The sequence below is a fragment of the Aotus nancymaae genome, unplaced genomic scaffold, assembly GCF_030222135.1.
Source record: "Aotus nancymaae isolate 86718 unplaced genomic scaffold, 86718_ANA_hifiasm-v0.15.2.pri h1tg000008l, whole genome shotgun sequence".
In the NCBI taxonomy this organism is placed as follows: Eukaryota; Metazoa; Chordata; class Mammalia; order Primates; family Aotidae; genus Aotus; species Aotus nancymaae.
The window spans coordinates 50,411,303-50,427,609 of NW_026988419.1; the positions used below are offsets into that span (position 1 = coordinate 50,411,303).

Here is a 16,307-nt window from a genome sequence, read left to right on the forward strand (position 1 = left end):
GCAAATAGATCATTAAAATAGAGGAGTGATTTCAGAAACAGATTCAGATGTAGAAAGTCATTTGATCTTCTACAAAGGCACCAAAACAACTATGGAAAAAGGAGTCTTTCCATGAAAGGAAATGGAACAATATATGGGAAGAAAAGGAAACTGGTTCCCTACCTACACCTTACGCAAAACCTAATTTAAAATTAAAGGGCTTAACACAAAACCTAAAACTATAAAGCTCTTAGAGGAAAACACAAGAGAATACCTCTCTAATCTTGGGGGTAGGTAAATATTTCTTAGAGAAGACACATAAAGCATTACCCATAAAAGAAAAAAAAAATGAAGCGGACATAAGCAAAATTTAAAACTTCTGTTCTTCCAAAGGCACTATTAAGAAAATGAAAACCATAGACTGAGAGAAAATATTTTTACTACAAATATCTGTCCAAGGATTTGTATCCAATTATTGCATATAGAACTCTCACAAATCAATAGTAAGAAGAAAATTAGGGCCAATATATGAAGTTCAAAAACTAGCAAAATTAATATATGGTGACAGAAATCAGACTGGTCAGTGACTATATGGGTTAGGGTTCCTTGGATGAGGTTAAGGCAACTTTCTGGGGTTGATGGAAATGCTCTATATCTTAATCAAATGTTATACAAGTATGTTCCTGTTTATACACTTCTGATTTGCACATAAATTTCCCTTTAATATTTTTTAAAAATAGTATATCATAATGAAGGTGGCTCATCTCTGACCTAAAGAAGGCCCTAAAAAAAATACTGTGGAAAAAAACTAAACTAAAATCTGAGAGACTCCTGAAAATTACCATTAGGTCTCCAAATAATATCATGATTTATATTATCCTTTTGTTTTACTGATTTCAAAACAGACAAAGAATACCTGACAGGATCATGAGATTAATGAATTCAAAGAAATTGAGTGAGGTGTTTTGTAAGTTCACCAATTTCTGGATTTTTAAAAGTAAATGACTTTCAAATCCCCTTCAGAAACATATGCAGCAAAACAGAAAAATGTGGAGTTAAAGGTCAAAATAAGTAAGTTTGTACTGCCAACCAATATGTCTTTCAAGCAAAACAAGTATTTCTTTATGAAACTTACACTGAAATATATACTGATTCTAACAGGTAAAATGTTTTCTTGCTCTGAACTAACTAAATAAATCCCATAGTACCCTTATTTATTGTTGATCATATCACATAATGTACACCTTTGGGGGTAAATAAGCAATGAATCTGAAACTCCTTGGTGTATGCATTACTCTGATTTGACAAAAAGATATGGAACTGTGTCTGTGTATCTATGCAGATGTCCTAGAAATGAGCAGGACTGCAGTGGTTCTTGTATGTTTTATTTTTGCTCATCCTCGCATAGCCATCTGTAAAACTATCACTTTGTCAGATCCATAGTACTGATACCTTTCTGCTATGCGTTTAGCCAAGGTGACTGGGATTTTCATCTCAGACAGTGAAAACAACACTTTTACAAAGCAATTTGCAAATATATGTCTTCGTTCCTTTAGAAAATACTAAGCATCTAAATACTGTGTCTTAAATCCACTGGCTGTGCTAGAGATTTTGAGGTAAATCAAAGGAGGTCTGTCCAGAACTCATCATGGTCCTCAGCTACAATTTAAATGTAAACATTTTGTGTTTCTTGTTAAAGACTGTATTTTATGTATATTGGTCAAACATAAGAAGCCTAATAATGCGAAATAGAGAGATAATTGGACTTGACTTCAGAAAACTCAAGGGTAAGCCCTAGCTTTTCATTCTTCCAGGAGTGGGACAGATGAGTCTTCCCCTTCCTGTCTGTACATATGCCTTCTTCCTTATTCCCATCCTGCCTTCTTCCCAGGATGATTGTGAAGAACAAAGTGACAGAATAAATTTAAGAAGGCTTCAAGTGTGAGGAATTGGTGGTATTTATTATCCTGCTAGTCTATTTTAAGCTCTATATTTTTTCCAAGGCAAAGTATCAGTATACTATACCATTGCTTATGAAATATTTTGTTGTTTGGTAGTTACTTAAAGCTGAACTTCTAAAGATCTGGGAACAATTTAAAAGCACGTGTCCAAAACAATCATCAAGTTTTAAAAGTAGCCAATTAAGAGAAGTATTTTCCTTTTTGCTCTGCAGAATGTAATGCTAGATTTGAAATTCCTTCTATTGGTTTTGAACAAAATTAGAGCCTGAATAGAAATTCAAAAAATCAGAAAACTACCAAAAGAAAGAGCTGATTTTTAAAATTTTTCAAGAGCAACCTTTCAAGAAAGGTTTGTGTGTGTGTGTGTGTGTGTGTGTGTGTGTGTGTGTGAATATTTCAGATAAATGCGGAGGAATTTTATGATGTGTTAACTTCTAAATCAATTTCTTATTAGTTTGTCTACCAAACTCATTGTATCTAATAAATGGGCTCAGACACCAAGAATTTTTAAAATGCCATATATTTCTGGTAGATAAGCTATTTGTATTATTCTTAAAAATTCCATAAATATTATCCCATTCTTCAGTGCTACTTTAGTTTCACCCTCTAAAGCCATGGGAAACTAGCCAGAGATCAGAATTGTATCAAGAATTTGCAGTCTTGAGAAATGCTGATTTCTGACTCTTGAGTAAGCAGCTGATGGTAAAAGCCAGTGGAGCAGGTTCTCATTTCCAAGGCATTTTCACAACAAGCATGTGATATTTATCAATATGATTAATGTCTCCTCGAGTTTTCACACACATCAACGCAGTTGCCTCTACTGACAGTAATGGGTAGATTTGGAGGATGCTACATTCATTTTAACAATGACTGATATGAGAGAGAGATCAGAGGTGGAGATACCAGCCAAAAAAATAATCATTAGTAAGAGAAGACAGGTTTTTGCTTTTTATTCTCCTCTTGAACACACATGTCAGATTGGTAAGATAAGAAGTCAATGCATTTATATTTTTTACAAAAATAGTCACTTCCATCAAAATGTGTTTGTATTTTAAACTAAATAACAATAACTAAGTGAATTTTTCCCTTCCTCAACTAGTTGTTTTGTGACACATGAAAAACATCTATATGTGAACCAAAGCTGCATTGATTAATAATTATTACCTTGTTAGCCAAGAAGAAAATAATAATTGGAAATGCAAGTTATCTGGAAGGAAAGGTCAAAATGGTTATTTTACCTTGAATTGTATACAGTCAGGCCTCTCTATTTTTAGACGTTGCTAGACGTGAAGTGTGTTATTTCAAAATAAATTTTATTTTTCATAGTAATACAAATGTATTTAGTTAGTCCATTCTCAGCCAAGGATCTGGCATTTTACAAAATCATAAACATAACTCCCAAAATCACATAAATGAAAAGAACTGTAGCTATGAGCCAAGATAATTTTAAATGTAAAAATTAAAGCTTCTAGTTTCAAGAGCTATAAAAATACTATAAAAACTGATTACCCCAGGGGTTCTAATATTCCATAAAATATTTATAACACTCACAGAAATACAGTTATATCCGACCACATATTTTACTGAAAGTGAATGTGTTAGTTGCTATAATTATTAAACACTTAAATGTTTTTCGTGGTGTTCTTTGAATTCAGAAAGGCCCATTTACAGAAGTAAAGAAGGGTAATTAGATGGCCTAAATTCCTTAAGTTTTCCAAATAAGGCTAAGTTAGTGCATCCTCCTCTCCTTTCGCAATTAAATTCTTCTAAAGAACTAATGGGCTCTCAAATTCTACCCTCAGCCTCAGAGTGTCTCCTAAACTGTGGTCAGGGGCTGCCTGCATATTTGTTACTGTCCTTGCTTCTTTGTCTAAAACTGAAGTTTCAATGAAAGGGTTTTCTCAAGATTTCTGTACTATACCGTCTTATCGTCTTCATTAAAAAAACATAGAAATTCTTTTGGCTTCAGAGAAATGTAAAACACAACAACAATGACAACAAAAATGTGCTGTTAAGTCATTGGATTTCACACCTTATTAATGGCTGTCAGAGCACTTTACACTGGTAGGAAAGCATTTAAAAACCATTGCTAGTTCTCTGTTATAGCCTCTCAGAAAAGAAATTTCAAGGATCTCCAGTGAATTGTAAAGACGGGTACAAGCTGTGGAGCCTAAGAACCTCAAGGTGCCTCGAAGGGACCACTTTTTCTACTTTCTGCTGATTTTTTTTTTTTTTTGAGACTGAGTCTCCCTCTTGTTGCCCAGGCTGGAGTGCAGTGGTGCAGTCTCAGCTCACTGCAACCTCGGCCTCCTGGGTTCAGGCAATTCTCCCGCCCCAGCCTTCTGAGTTGCTGGGATTACACGCACCGGCCACTATGCCTGCCTAATTTTTGTATTTTTAGTACAGAGAGGGTTTCACCATGTTGGTCAGTTTGGTCTCGAACTCCTGACCTCGGATGATCTGCCCACCTTGACCTCCCAAAGTGCTGGGATTACAGGCATGAGCCACTGTGCCTGGCCGCCTCCTGATTTTTAAAAGTGTATTTTAGGCTTCCTGATGGCAGCACCCTCAAATGACAGCAAAACCTCCAAGAAAAGTATAAACTCTTCTTACACAATGCTTATTGTGATGACTCCTGGTTTTACCTTGATGGAAAGTAAATATTCCCTGTCCTGGGATAGAATGAGGAAATTATAAACGTGGCCAAATTTATACTCAGAGATCCTAACATTCTCTTTATACGAGTTCTAGTTTCTTCACAGTTTACCTACAGGGCTCCCTACTAATCTTGCAGTCATGGCCTTTATTCACCCTAAAGAGTAAATAACACTTTGAAATATTTATAAATAAATTAAATAATTAATGTACTTTAGCATTCAATTTGACAGTGAAAATTTAATATTCTAACTTAATTGTGGGGTACAGGAAGCAGATAGAAAATAAAATCTCTTGCTTCATCTGTAGAAAGGTCAGTCCTGCATATATCTGTCAAATTCCTAAGCCCTATATGAAAAATGTTGCCATTCAACATTCTATAAAATTTAGCTCAAGAAAGTGGCTGGGTGCGGTAGCTCATGGCTTTAACTCCAGCACTCTGGGAGGCTGAGGTGAGTGGATTACCTGAAGTCAGGAGTTCGAGACCAGCCTGGCCACCATGGTGAAACCCTGTCTCTACTAAAAATACAAAAAATTATCTGGGTGTGGTGGCGGATGCCTGTAATCTCAGCTACTTGGGAGGCTGAGGTAAGAGAATTGCTTGAACTTGGGAGGCGGAGGTTGCAGTGAGCCGAGATGGCACCATTGTATTCCAGCCTGGGCAACGAGGGAAACTCCATCTCAGAGAAAAAAAAAAGAAAGTAAATCACCATAATGCCTTTTTCAGTTAAGAACTTGTACCACAGAGCATAAAAATACATCTATTAAATGTGTGCTCTTAACATACTAGATAGCAGCATCTTGACCCCCCCATCCAAAAAAAGTTAAATGTAGCTTAGCTGCATTTAATAGATACAGTCATATAATATTTAGGGTGATGCAAAAGTAATTGTGGTTTTGCAGTTATAATTGCCAATATACAACTGACTGTATCTTCTGACTCTAAGACTACTGACAATTAAACCACGAGTACTTTTGCACCAACCTAAGAAATATACAAAAAAATAGAATGCAGTTATATCTGCATATATTAAATAAGCATCTCTAATATCAGGTTCCCAAAAGCCTATCAGTAGCTTTATTTCTATTTTATTTTATTTTATATTATTTTATCAATAGTAATATTATTACTTATATTTTAACATAAGCCATTGATATTATTCTTGCACCTTATCCTCAACATGTTAGAAACCAAATCCATAATAATATTCAACGCCCACCCCCCCACCAAGATCATCTGGTCTGCATTAGTGGCACCAATAGACCCCTCCTTTCCATTCACACTGGAAGCCAAGGAATCATCAGCTCACCCCAAGTCATCTCTCATATTGAAGATAAACTAATCTTTCAAAAGTGGAATTCCTTTCTTGTCAATTCCTTGCTAGAAAAAAGAAGGAGAAAAAACTGATGCCTATCTATTACATGCTAAATTAAGCACTACTTCAATTTCCTGTGTTTTAAAACTATTTGATATATTCATTAGACATCATAAATATCTTTAATTTGCACATATTGCATTCATATTATTGCTACTATAAATTATGTTTCTTTTTTTTTTTTTTTGAGAGGGAGTCTCACTCTGTTAACCAGGCTGGAGTGCAATGGCACAATCTCAGCTCATTGCAACCTCCGCCTCCCGGGTTCAAGCAATCCTCCTGCCTCAGCCTCCTGAGTAACTGGGACTACAGGCACATGCCACCACACCTGGCCAATTTTTGTGTTTTTAGTAGAGATGGGGTTTCACCATGTTGGCCAGGATGGTCTCGATCTCCTGACCTCATGATTCACCCACCTCAGCCTCCCAAAGTGCAGGGATTACAGGGCACAAGCCACCGCACCCAGCCTAAAATATGCTTCTTATTAGCTAAACTTAATGACTACTAAGTGGCAGGCACTGTCCTTATGCTTCATATAAATTATCTTAGATAATCTCAGGATAGATACTATAATATCTATTATATTTTATTCCTAAAATGTGTAAATCAAGATCACAAAATTAGGTAATAGATAAGGAGAATTCATTTCAGCAAAAGTTGTGCTATGTCTGAAGTAAGAGCAATAAGCCCTACAACAGCAGCGATTCAGCTGACTGTATCTTCTGACTCTAAGACTAATGGGATTAATAATTCCCTTCCATCTGTCCTTTAAGCTGAGTATAAATAAGAATTTCAAATGGAATTAGTGTTATTATTATCCAGAGGAACTAGGGGAGTTGCTGGCAGAGGTCACAGAAATTCTTATTCCTTATTTTCTCTGAGTTATGACAGAGTAAAATGTCCTTTTTGTAACTAATTTTGCTACTTCTTTGATGGTTATGTCTAGATTTTCCCCAACATTTCTGATTCCAGACTTTCTGCCTATAACTCTCATAATCACAGGCATCGTTTAGGGGAACTGCACGAGAAGATATTCCAAAAAAAATTTGTAAAGCTGCATGTAGACATGATGTTTTAAAGAGTAGGATATAAAGATGTTAATGGAAACAGAGTGAAAGGAAACTGAAGTCCTTAGACAGGTATTTTATCCTAAGTTATGGACTTACGATGCAAGGCTGGTGTTCCTCATGAAGGTATACAGCCAATAAATTCGGAGAAAATCGAACCTAAAACATTCTTTCAAATGGCCAGGCAATTGCAATGAACAAGAACAAAGAAGTATCCTCTCCTGTTCCTTTCATAAGCACATCCCCTTTAATGCAAAGGAAAAAAGACAGTTTAATAAACCTTGCGATATTAAAGGTTTGACCAGAACAGCAGCCTGTGTTTTAGAAGATGAAAATCTAATTACTTCTCATGATGTAAAACCCAAATATAAATGGAATTCTTTAATATATATGCTTAATTAATCTATTTTAGATGGGATCAAATGATTAAAAAGCTATCGACATTTCAATTTTCTCTGATAATACGTTAGAATAAATTTATGCACACTGAATGTAAGAATGTTGAAGATAGTCCCTATTTTTTTTTTTTTCTGAGACGGAGTTTCACTCTTGTTACCCAGGCTGGAGTGCAATGGCGCGATCTCGGCTCACCGCAACCTCCACCTCCTGGGTTCAGGCAATTCTCCTGCCTCAGCCTCCTGAGCAGCTGGGATTACAGGCACGCACCACCGTGCCCAGCTAATTTTTTTGTATTTTTAGTAGAGACGGGGTTTCACCATGTTGACCAGGATGGTCTCGATCTCTTGACCTCGTGATCCGCCTGCCTCGGCCTCCCAAAGTGCTGGGATTACAGGCGTGAGCCACCGCGCCTGGCCCGATAGTCCTCATTTTATATTGAGGAAGATTTCATAAAACTTGGTTAATGAATAGAAACGTTTCAAAATGCTCGTTTACTTTTAATTTTGAAAAACAGTTCTGTCACAAAATTTTGACATTAAAGGTCTATTGGTATACTTGGCATAAATAAATTAACTTGGATTGTTAATTAAATGTCAGATAACACACTAAGATGGCTAGGTATTTTACGGTGACTTTAGAAAATTCCAAAAATAAAACGTTTGTCTCTTTACAGTGAAGGGATTGTAATGCAAAGCAAAGTCTCCAGGTGCTGAAAACATTCATCATTTTTCTCCCTGCAAACTGTCCTCAAAAGGAGATCATCCAAGAAAAATTATATAAACGTGGACAATAGTTTTTGGTTTTTACAAAAAAGTAGTGCTAATTAAGAAAGGAAAGATGTGACTTTTCTAGGCTTTCTATCTTAGGTTGCTCGTTATTTTAGCTTCTCCGACCCAAGTCTATACTAACGTGCTTTTCTTTCTCCAGGGAGATAAAGAAGCTGAGTTAGGGCTTCCATTTTCCCCACTTTGTGATCGGAAGTCAACTATGGTGGCCCAGTCACAAATAGGTAATACTGATGACTTGTGGTGGTGGAGTATGTGTGTGCTTGTCAGTTTTCAAATGTATAAACCATATTGTTCAAAGGGCAACTTCCATGAAAACTTCATTCCATATTCATGATAAATTCGATTTTTAAATTGATCTATATGGTGCTAAATAAGAATTATTGAAGCATTTTTCACAAGATGAATTCAATAAAGCAACATTAGTAAATATAATGGTTATCATTACCTTTTACAAAATACAAAATTTTCTTCTTGTGCCGGAGACTATTTTATGCTGTTTTTCTGCTGATTATTGTTTTCTGTAATTTAATTTTTTAGCTATAGGTCAATTCAATGAAAATGTTAGTATACTTTTTCTATCACTAAGTTTCCATGGTATGCTTAATGTAGTAGTGCACATTTAATTTGGAAAAATATTCTCTCATGATGTGAGATTAACCAGCAACAGGAAATTTGCAAAATGATAATGCTCCCAACCACATTTATTCCTATCATCTGTATTTGTGTTGGGGACTTCAAGCCCAGTCCATTATTAAAACATATTATTGCTGTGCTATATGGCTCAAATACTTGACATAGTTATTCCTTGAGCCAGCATTTTTGTTACTGAATTATATGATCAATAAACATAAGGATCACTCCTTACCTCTGTAGTTATGCTCCGGCACCACGCATCACAAAGATTTGGGGCGGTCAGCTGTTGGAAAGCTGGGTGCTCTGACCTTTTCCCTTCCCATCCAAGTTTCAACAGCTGTTTTTCCAGAGACCATAACACAGGGGCCTATCCTTGTTTAGTAAGTGTGTTAGTGGCAGGCTAAGGACCTGATGTGGCAAGCTGAGGAGAATGGAAGTTTCTGAGGCTTGTTGCTGTAATATAAATTGCTGCCATGTTAGTAGAGGTGATGCCTCAGTTGACAGTCTACACATCTCAGGCATTTAAGAACACAGACAGAACTAGAAGTAGTATGCTGGGTGGTCAGTTAACATTTACTTAACATGAAGGCGTCAATTAAAACTATTGATTTAATGTGAAGGCATCAATTAAAAGTATTGAAGTTTTATTAAATTAAAAATGTGCCTTATTATATACTATAAGTAATCCAGTTACTTGAAATGTGAATAACTTCTATTCAAGCATCTGATGGACAGTCTTGAAATGTGCATACTTTCCAGGACATTATCACTTAAAAAGCCTCCCTCCAGCTATTCTCCTATATTGAGGTGGTAGTTTATTGCTCTCAGATGTGTTTCTAACAACGAACTCTTGACTTGAGGCACCCACACCAGTCCTGGGATCTGGGATGTTGCTGTGTACACAGACCTTAGAATAGCTTGTTGTCTCCTCCTCTGCCTAAACACAGGATGGAAAATTCTCCCAGAGGACAATGCCCTTTTCTCTGTGTGTCATTTTCTATCTTGATGAGTGCTTTAAATGTAAAAGTCTTCATTCAATCCTGACATCTCAAAGTGGTGGGATTAATGCTGTCTCCCAGAGATGTTACTTTTCTCTTCACTGATTTGACAGAACACACCCACATGCTGTGAACTAACACTTTACATTCAGAGAATAATAAACAGAAATTTGAAATATTAACACAACGGCAGAAAGCTCTAATATAGTAAGAAACAAAAAGTAATTGTCTTCCTGTTACCTGAGAAAAATCTTCAATTATTTAATTTCTTTCGAGCTTAGATATGATTTCTTGTTGGTAAATAATAAAAGTCAAAATGCACATAATGTGCTTTCAAAAAGGAGAATGACCCCTGTTGTTGATAGAGGAAACTATAGTCACTCTCTTTAGGTCTAAATTTATTGTTAGCAATAGTATATAAGGCTGAATAGTAAATAGAAAAGCCAATGTACTTGAGTTAGCAAGCTTAAATTCTGTACCTTCCAGGACTTCGAGGATTATTTTATAGAGCAGTTAGACTATCTCTAGATTGTTATTAGATTAAAACAATATCAAAGGGTAAGCAGAACCAATATTTTAGTTGATATTTGCTATCCCAGGATTGTCAGAAGCTCTTTATTATTTCTGATTTCAGAATTCAGGAAATTGTAACACTTGAATTTATCTCTGTCTTTTCATTTTGGCTTTTGTAGGTTTCATTGATTTCATAGTAGAGCCAACATTTTCTCTTCTGACAGACTCAACAGAGAAAATTGTTATTCCTCTTATAGAGGAAGCCTCAAAAGCCGAAACTTCTTCCTATGTGGCAAGCAGGTATGATATTTTCTTTTTTGCATCACTTTTCATCTTTGTGGTGTTTAGTAACCTTTTCCTTAATGATTATCTCTATTTCTCACGTCTAGTCAGGGAATTACAAGAATTGTTTGTTAGTATTGCCACCTAGTGGCTTTATATTATATTGCACCTGCCACCTAGTGGCTTTATATTATATTGCATCTGCCTTTGAGAACAAGTTTAATACACAAAATACCAAATACTAAGGTGTATAGCACCTAAGCAACAACCTTGCATGTTTATCACATGTACCCCAAAACCTAAAATGCAATAAAAAAAAAAAAAAAAAAAAAAAAAAAGAAGAATCCAGTGTGGGGAGAGAGAGAAAGGAAGTGAGCAGCTGCCACATACTCAGAACTGGAACAGAGCATCTGCTATCCTGGTTTTCTAGTCGGTTTTGTAAAGTTTTTCAGGTTTTCTTTTCACCCCATATCCTGACGTTGGTGTTTTTTGTTTTTTTGGTTGTTACTGTTAGCTCAACCACCATTGTGGGGTTACACATTGCTGATGCACTAAGACGATCAAATACAAAAGGCTCCATGAGCGATGGGTCCTATTCCCCAGACTACTCCCTTGCGGCAGTGGACCTGAAGAGCTTCAAGAACAACCTGGTGGACATCATTCAGCAAAACAAAGAGAGGTGGAAAGAGTTAGCTGCACAAGGTAGTGTTGCTTATGAAGCTTTACTGCCATCTCTGTCTTCACTTCTCCTCTAAGAGTTTGAATTATTGTTTTAGATTTCTTCTTCTATAGCATACGTAAGCCCTTGATGGTATTTGGAATTTGGCTACTCTGATTATTCATGAGAAAGTTGGCTTATTTATTAGATAAAAAGAGGTTCTGCTTTGTCTGTGCCACATGGGCTGCAGACATGTGTGTCACTGGGTGGTGGCAAACTGGATACTGAAAAATGAAATAATGAAATAGTGACAAAACTGTGGTACAATATAGACTCCTGTGCTTTCGTAGAGGTGCTTTCCAGCCTGGATGTTACTTGGCAAGTGGCTTTGTGTTGCATTAAGTGTGTTATCACTTCATGTCAGAGATTTCGATGTGTTTTTTTCTGTTTCACTAGGTTGCTTTTTTGACTTAGAATTTCACCCATGAATTGGGGAAATCATTATTAATTAACCACCACAGAAATCAAATGGGAAGGTAGCTGATATGTTATTTTTGACATATCAGCTGCTTCAAATTAATTAATCCACTTAGGAGGTTTGTGAGTCAGTATTCAAATAGTTATTATCTTTCATACAGGAATTAGCTTTCATATGCCAGATCTGGCCTCTGCCTCCTCTCACATTCATTCCCACAGCTCTGTCTCCCTCGTACACTACACTCCCTGCACAGTGGCCTCCTGGAAGTTTCTTAAAATACACCAGGGTCTTGGCAGTTATTTTTTCAGCCAGAAATTCTTTTTCCTTATGCTTTTGGCAGCTTTAATGTACCAAGGAATAAACTTATTTTTCTTAAAATAGATAATAGAAGATCAAAATAAATAGAGTGTTAAATCATATTTATAGTCAGAAGGACTCAATATTGAAATATGCCAAAAGTCAACTGTAAATATAACATGTTTCCAGTGAAAATTCCAATACATTTTTCATTGAATTTAACAAATAGAACCTAAAATTTATATGGTATTGCAAATAGCTAACAATAGTCAAGACACTCCCAAAGGAGAATAAAGTAGGAGTACTTGCCATTTAAGAAATCAAAATTTACTATTATACTGTAGTAATAAAGTCAGTGTGGCTGTGATACAGAGACAATAAGATGGACCTCAGGAATACACCAGAGGGCCAGAAACAATGCATTAATTCCTGCAGAACTTGACAGGTGACAGACACACACATTCATATATGCAATCTTTAGTATGTTCTCACTGATTTACCATTATGATGTTCATTTCTTCCTGTTTGTCTGAGCTACTATCTGGAGCCATTTCTCTTCATACTGAAGTACTTTCTTTAGTATTTTCTTATAATACAGCAATGCTGACAGTTAGATTTCCTTAATCTGGGAATGTCTGTATTTTACTTTTATTTATGAATAGGTTTGCTTGATTTAGATTTTTTTTTTCTTTTAGCACTTTTAATGTGTCATTCTATTGCCCCTGGCTTCCATAGTTTCTGATACGGTGTTGGCCAAAAATAAATTGTATTGTTACTTCCTTGTATGTACTGAGTCTTATTTTTTTTCTTTCTATTTTACATACTTTATTTTGACTTTCAGCAATTTGATGATGATATGTCTAGGTCTTTTTTTTTCTTCTTCAAAATTCTACTTAGTGTTCATTGAGCTTCTTAAATTCATAAACTAATGATTTGCATCAAATTTGGGAAGTTTTCTGTGATTTTGTTCAATGTTTTTTTTAATGCCTCTTTCTCTCTGTTCTTTCTTCTCCTGAGGATCCTATTATGCATAACTTAGGATTCTGGAAATTGTTCCAGATGCTCTGGATCTCTGTCAATTTCTTTAATTCTTTCTGTCTCTCTCTCTCTTTCTCTCTTTCTTTATTTCTTCCTTCCTTCCTTCCTTCATTTTTGATTGCCTACTCTCTAATGATTTATCTTCAAGTTTACTGTTTCTTTCTCTGCCACCTCAATTCTACCGTAGATTTCACTGAATTAACTTTTCATCTCAGCTACTTTTGTTCTGTTTTATTATTTCCATTTGGTTCTTTTTTATAATGTCTATTTCTCTGTTGATATTTTATAGTTTTTAGTTATGGTTAGCATATTTTCTTTAATCCTTCAGAATTGTTTTCTTTAATTTTAAAACCATATTTAAAAACTTGTGTTGAAGTCTTTAAAGTCAATTTTAAAACTGACTACAAATAGCCTTTCCATGCCTCTCTAATTTCTAGAATAGTTCTGTTAAACCCTGCTGGTCTACCCCTTATCCCAACTTGGACCCCAATCTGAGGCTAGCAAAGCTTGGAGTATTTCCCCTCTAGTCTAAGCTAGATTCACCATTTTATGTTCAAGTAACCAGAATTACTTGCTGCCTTCTCCCATTCCAAGTTAGTCTACCACCTCCACCAGAAAAGTTGGTTTTTGCTTCCATTCCCAGGTCAGAGTTGGAGAGGAAGATGGAGGGGTGGGAGCAGCTGCAGGCCAGAAGGTCATAGGCTTCTGCTATTTTTACCTGAATGTCCAAAAATTTTTTTTAAATAAATGTTTCTCAAATTATTGTGTACCCTTGATTGATTTCCAGAGTCATTGAATAGTTGTTTTTGTTAATGCTGTCCAGTTTTACACTTTTTTTTTTGGAGAGAAAAAAACTCACCTTCTTTACATCCCTACAGCAGGAAGTCTTCTTCTTCACCATAGATTTTAAGGGAATTAAATGAGTTTATCAATATAATTTGCTTAGAAGTATCTAGAATACTAAATGCTATATGAGTTGACTATTATTACTATAACTATTATTTATTATGTTTCTGCCAAGTGTTCTAGAAATAAGGGTTATAGGGCTACTATATAGAAATTATTACAGAAATTAAGGGTATCCCTAATGCTGAATTCTAAATCCAGCAAAACTATTCAGAAATGAAGTAAAAGACATTCCCAGATTAAGAATATCTAATTACTTTAGGAATTGGGGATAATTTCTATATAGTAAGCTGGTAAGAAAAGGCTTGACTGAGGAAGAAATAATTTAAATAAATACACAAAGGAGGTTAGAAAGAGAACCATGGAGAGGTCTGGAATAGTGGCGGGGGGAGGGCAATAAATTTTTAAACAGAGGGATTGATCACCACATTATCTAGGAGGCTGAGCTTGCCTGATGTGCCAGAAACAACAAGGGCAGTGAAGCAGAAAGAAATTGGATAAATGGGAATAATGCAGACAACGTGATGAATGGGTAGTGTGTGCCTGACCTTTGGTTTTGGCCCAAGAAAGATAGGAAACCAAATGTATGGTTTTGAGAAAAAAAAGTTGATTGATGTGAGCTGAGGTTTCAAAAGGATTACTCTGTTACAAGATGGAAAATATTCTTTTGTTTAAGAGGCAAAAATGGAAACAAGAAGACCAGAAAGAAGGCTGTTGTTCATAACCCAGGAGAAACATGGGAGCTTAGACCAGGTAGCAATGGTTGAGAGAGTGTATAATTTCTGGATACACGAAGATTGTGGCTTAAACATTTGCATGAGTAGTAGGAGGGTAAGAAAAAAGAGATTGGATTCTTAATATACAGGTATTTTGAAAGCTGGACTGATAGGATTTGTTATCAGATTAGATGTAGGAAACAAAGTCAAGAGAAGAACTAAGAATGATGCCAGGTTTTTTTTAGTTTTCTTACATATTATTTGTTTATGGGTAAAATTACATAATCATTTAATGAAACAGTTTGGCATTCTGTAGCAAATTTGAAGATGCATATGCCATACTTCTCGACAATTTTACCTCTTTATTTTTACCCTAGAGAAAATTTTGTGCATATGCATCAAAGACATGCCTAAAATATTCATAGCAGCATTGTTTATGAATGCAAAATAAAGTGGAAAAAACAGTAAAACTGATTCATATACTATAGTATGTTCATATTATGGAACAGCATAAAAGTGTTAAAGAAAATTTAATGATCACTAACAGGAATGAAGAACACAGTGTTGCACAAAATAAGCAAACTACTGGGCTTTGGTAGGCGGTCTTCCCCTGGTACTGCTAAGACTGGGAGGTTTGGACTGAGCAGAATTCGCCACAGTGCAGCAAAGAAGTTGTGCCCAGACTGCTTCTCTAGATTCATCCTCACTGGGCAGGGCATCTCTGCAGGAAATCCAGCAGCTCCAGTCAGGGGTTACAGACAGAACTCTCAACTCCATGGGACAGAGCACCTGAGGGGAGAGGCGGCTGCAGTTGCAGGTTCAGCAGACTTAATCTTTCTTGACCGCTGGCTCTGAAGAGAGCAGCTGAGCCTGACAAAGGGGATTCTCCCAGCACAGCGCACCAGCTCTGCTAAGGAGCAGACTGCCTTCTCAAGCACGTTCCTGACCCCGTGCCTCTTGACTGGAAGAGACCTCCCAACAGGGGTCAACAGACACTTCATACAGGAGAGCTGAAGCTCCCAGAAGAAGGAGCAAACAACAATCTTTGATGTTCTGCAACCTCCACTGATGATACCCAGGCGAACAGGTCTGGAGTTGACCCCCAGCTAACTGCAGCAGACCTGCAGAAGAGGGGTCTGACTGTTAGAAGATAAGCTAACAAAAAGAAAGCAACAACAACAAAAGCATCAACAAAAAAGACCCCCACAAAATCCCATCCAAGGGTCATCAGCCTCAAAGATCAAAGGTAGATAAATCTAGGAAAATGAAGAAAAAGCAGTGCAAAAATGCTGAAATTCCCAAAGCCAGAATGCCTCTTCTCCTCCAAATAATGATAACATCTCTCCAGCAAAGACACAGAACTGGACAGAGAATGAGATGGACAAATTGACAGAAGTAGACTTCAGAAGATGGGTAATAACAAACTCCACTGAGCTAAAGGAGCATGTTCTAACCCACCACAAAGGAACCAAGAACCTTGATAAAATGTCACAGGAGCAACTAACTAGAATAACCACCTTAGAGAGGACTCTAAAGACCTGATGGAGATGAAAAAAACACAGC

General features: G+C 36.3%; 1 protein-coding gene across 6 annotated transcripts in view; it reads left to right on the forward strand.

Annotated features, from left to right (window-relative positions):
- PDE1A (phosphodiesterase 1A) overlaps positions 1–16,307 on the forward strand; it is a 385,412-nt gene that overhangs the window by 320,208 nt on the left and 48,897 nt on the right. For all 6 annotated transcript variants that reach the window (XM_012468608.3, XM_012468605.2, XM_012468607.2 and 3 more), the window contains 3 exons: positions 8,365–8,446; positions 10,549–10,669; positions 11,166–11,353. In XM_012468608.3, the coding sequence (XP_012324031.2) occupies positions 8,365–8,446; positions 10,549–10,669; positions 11,166–11,353 (391 nt within the window). The remainder of the gene's footprint in view (positions 1–8,364; positions 8,447–10,548; positions 10,670–11,165; positions 11,354–16,307) is intronic.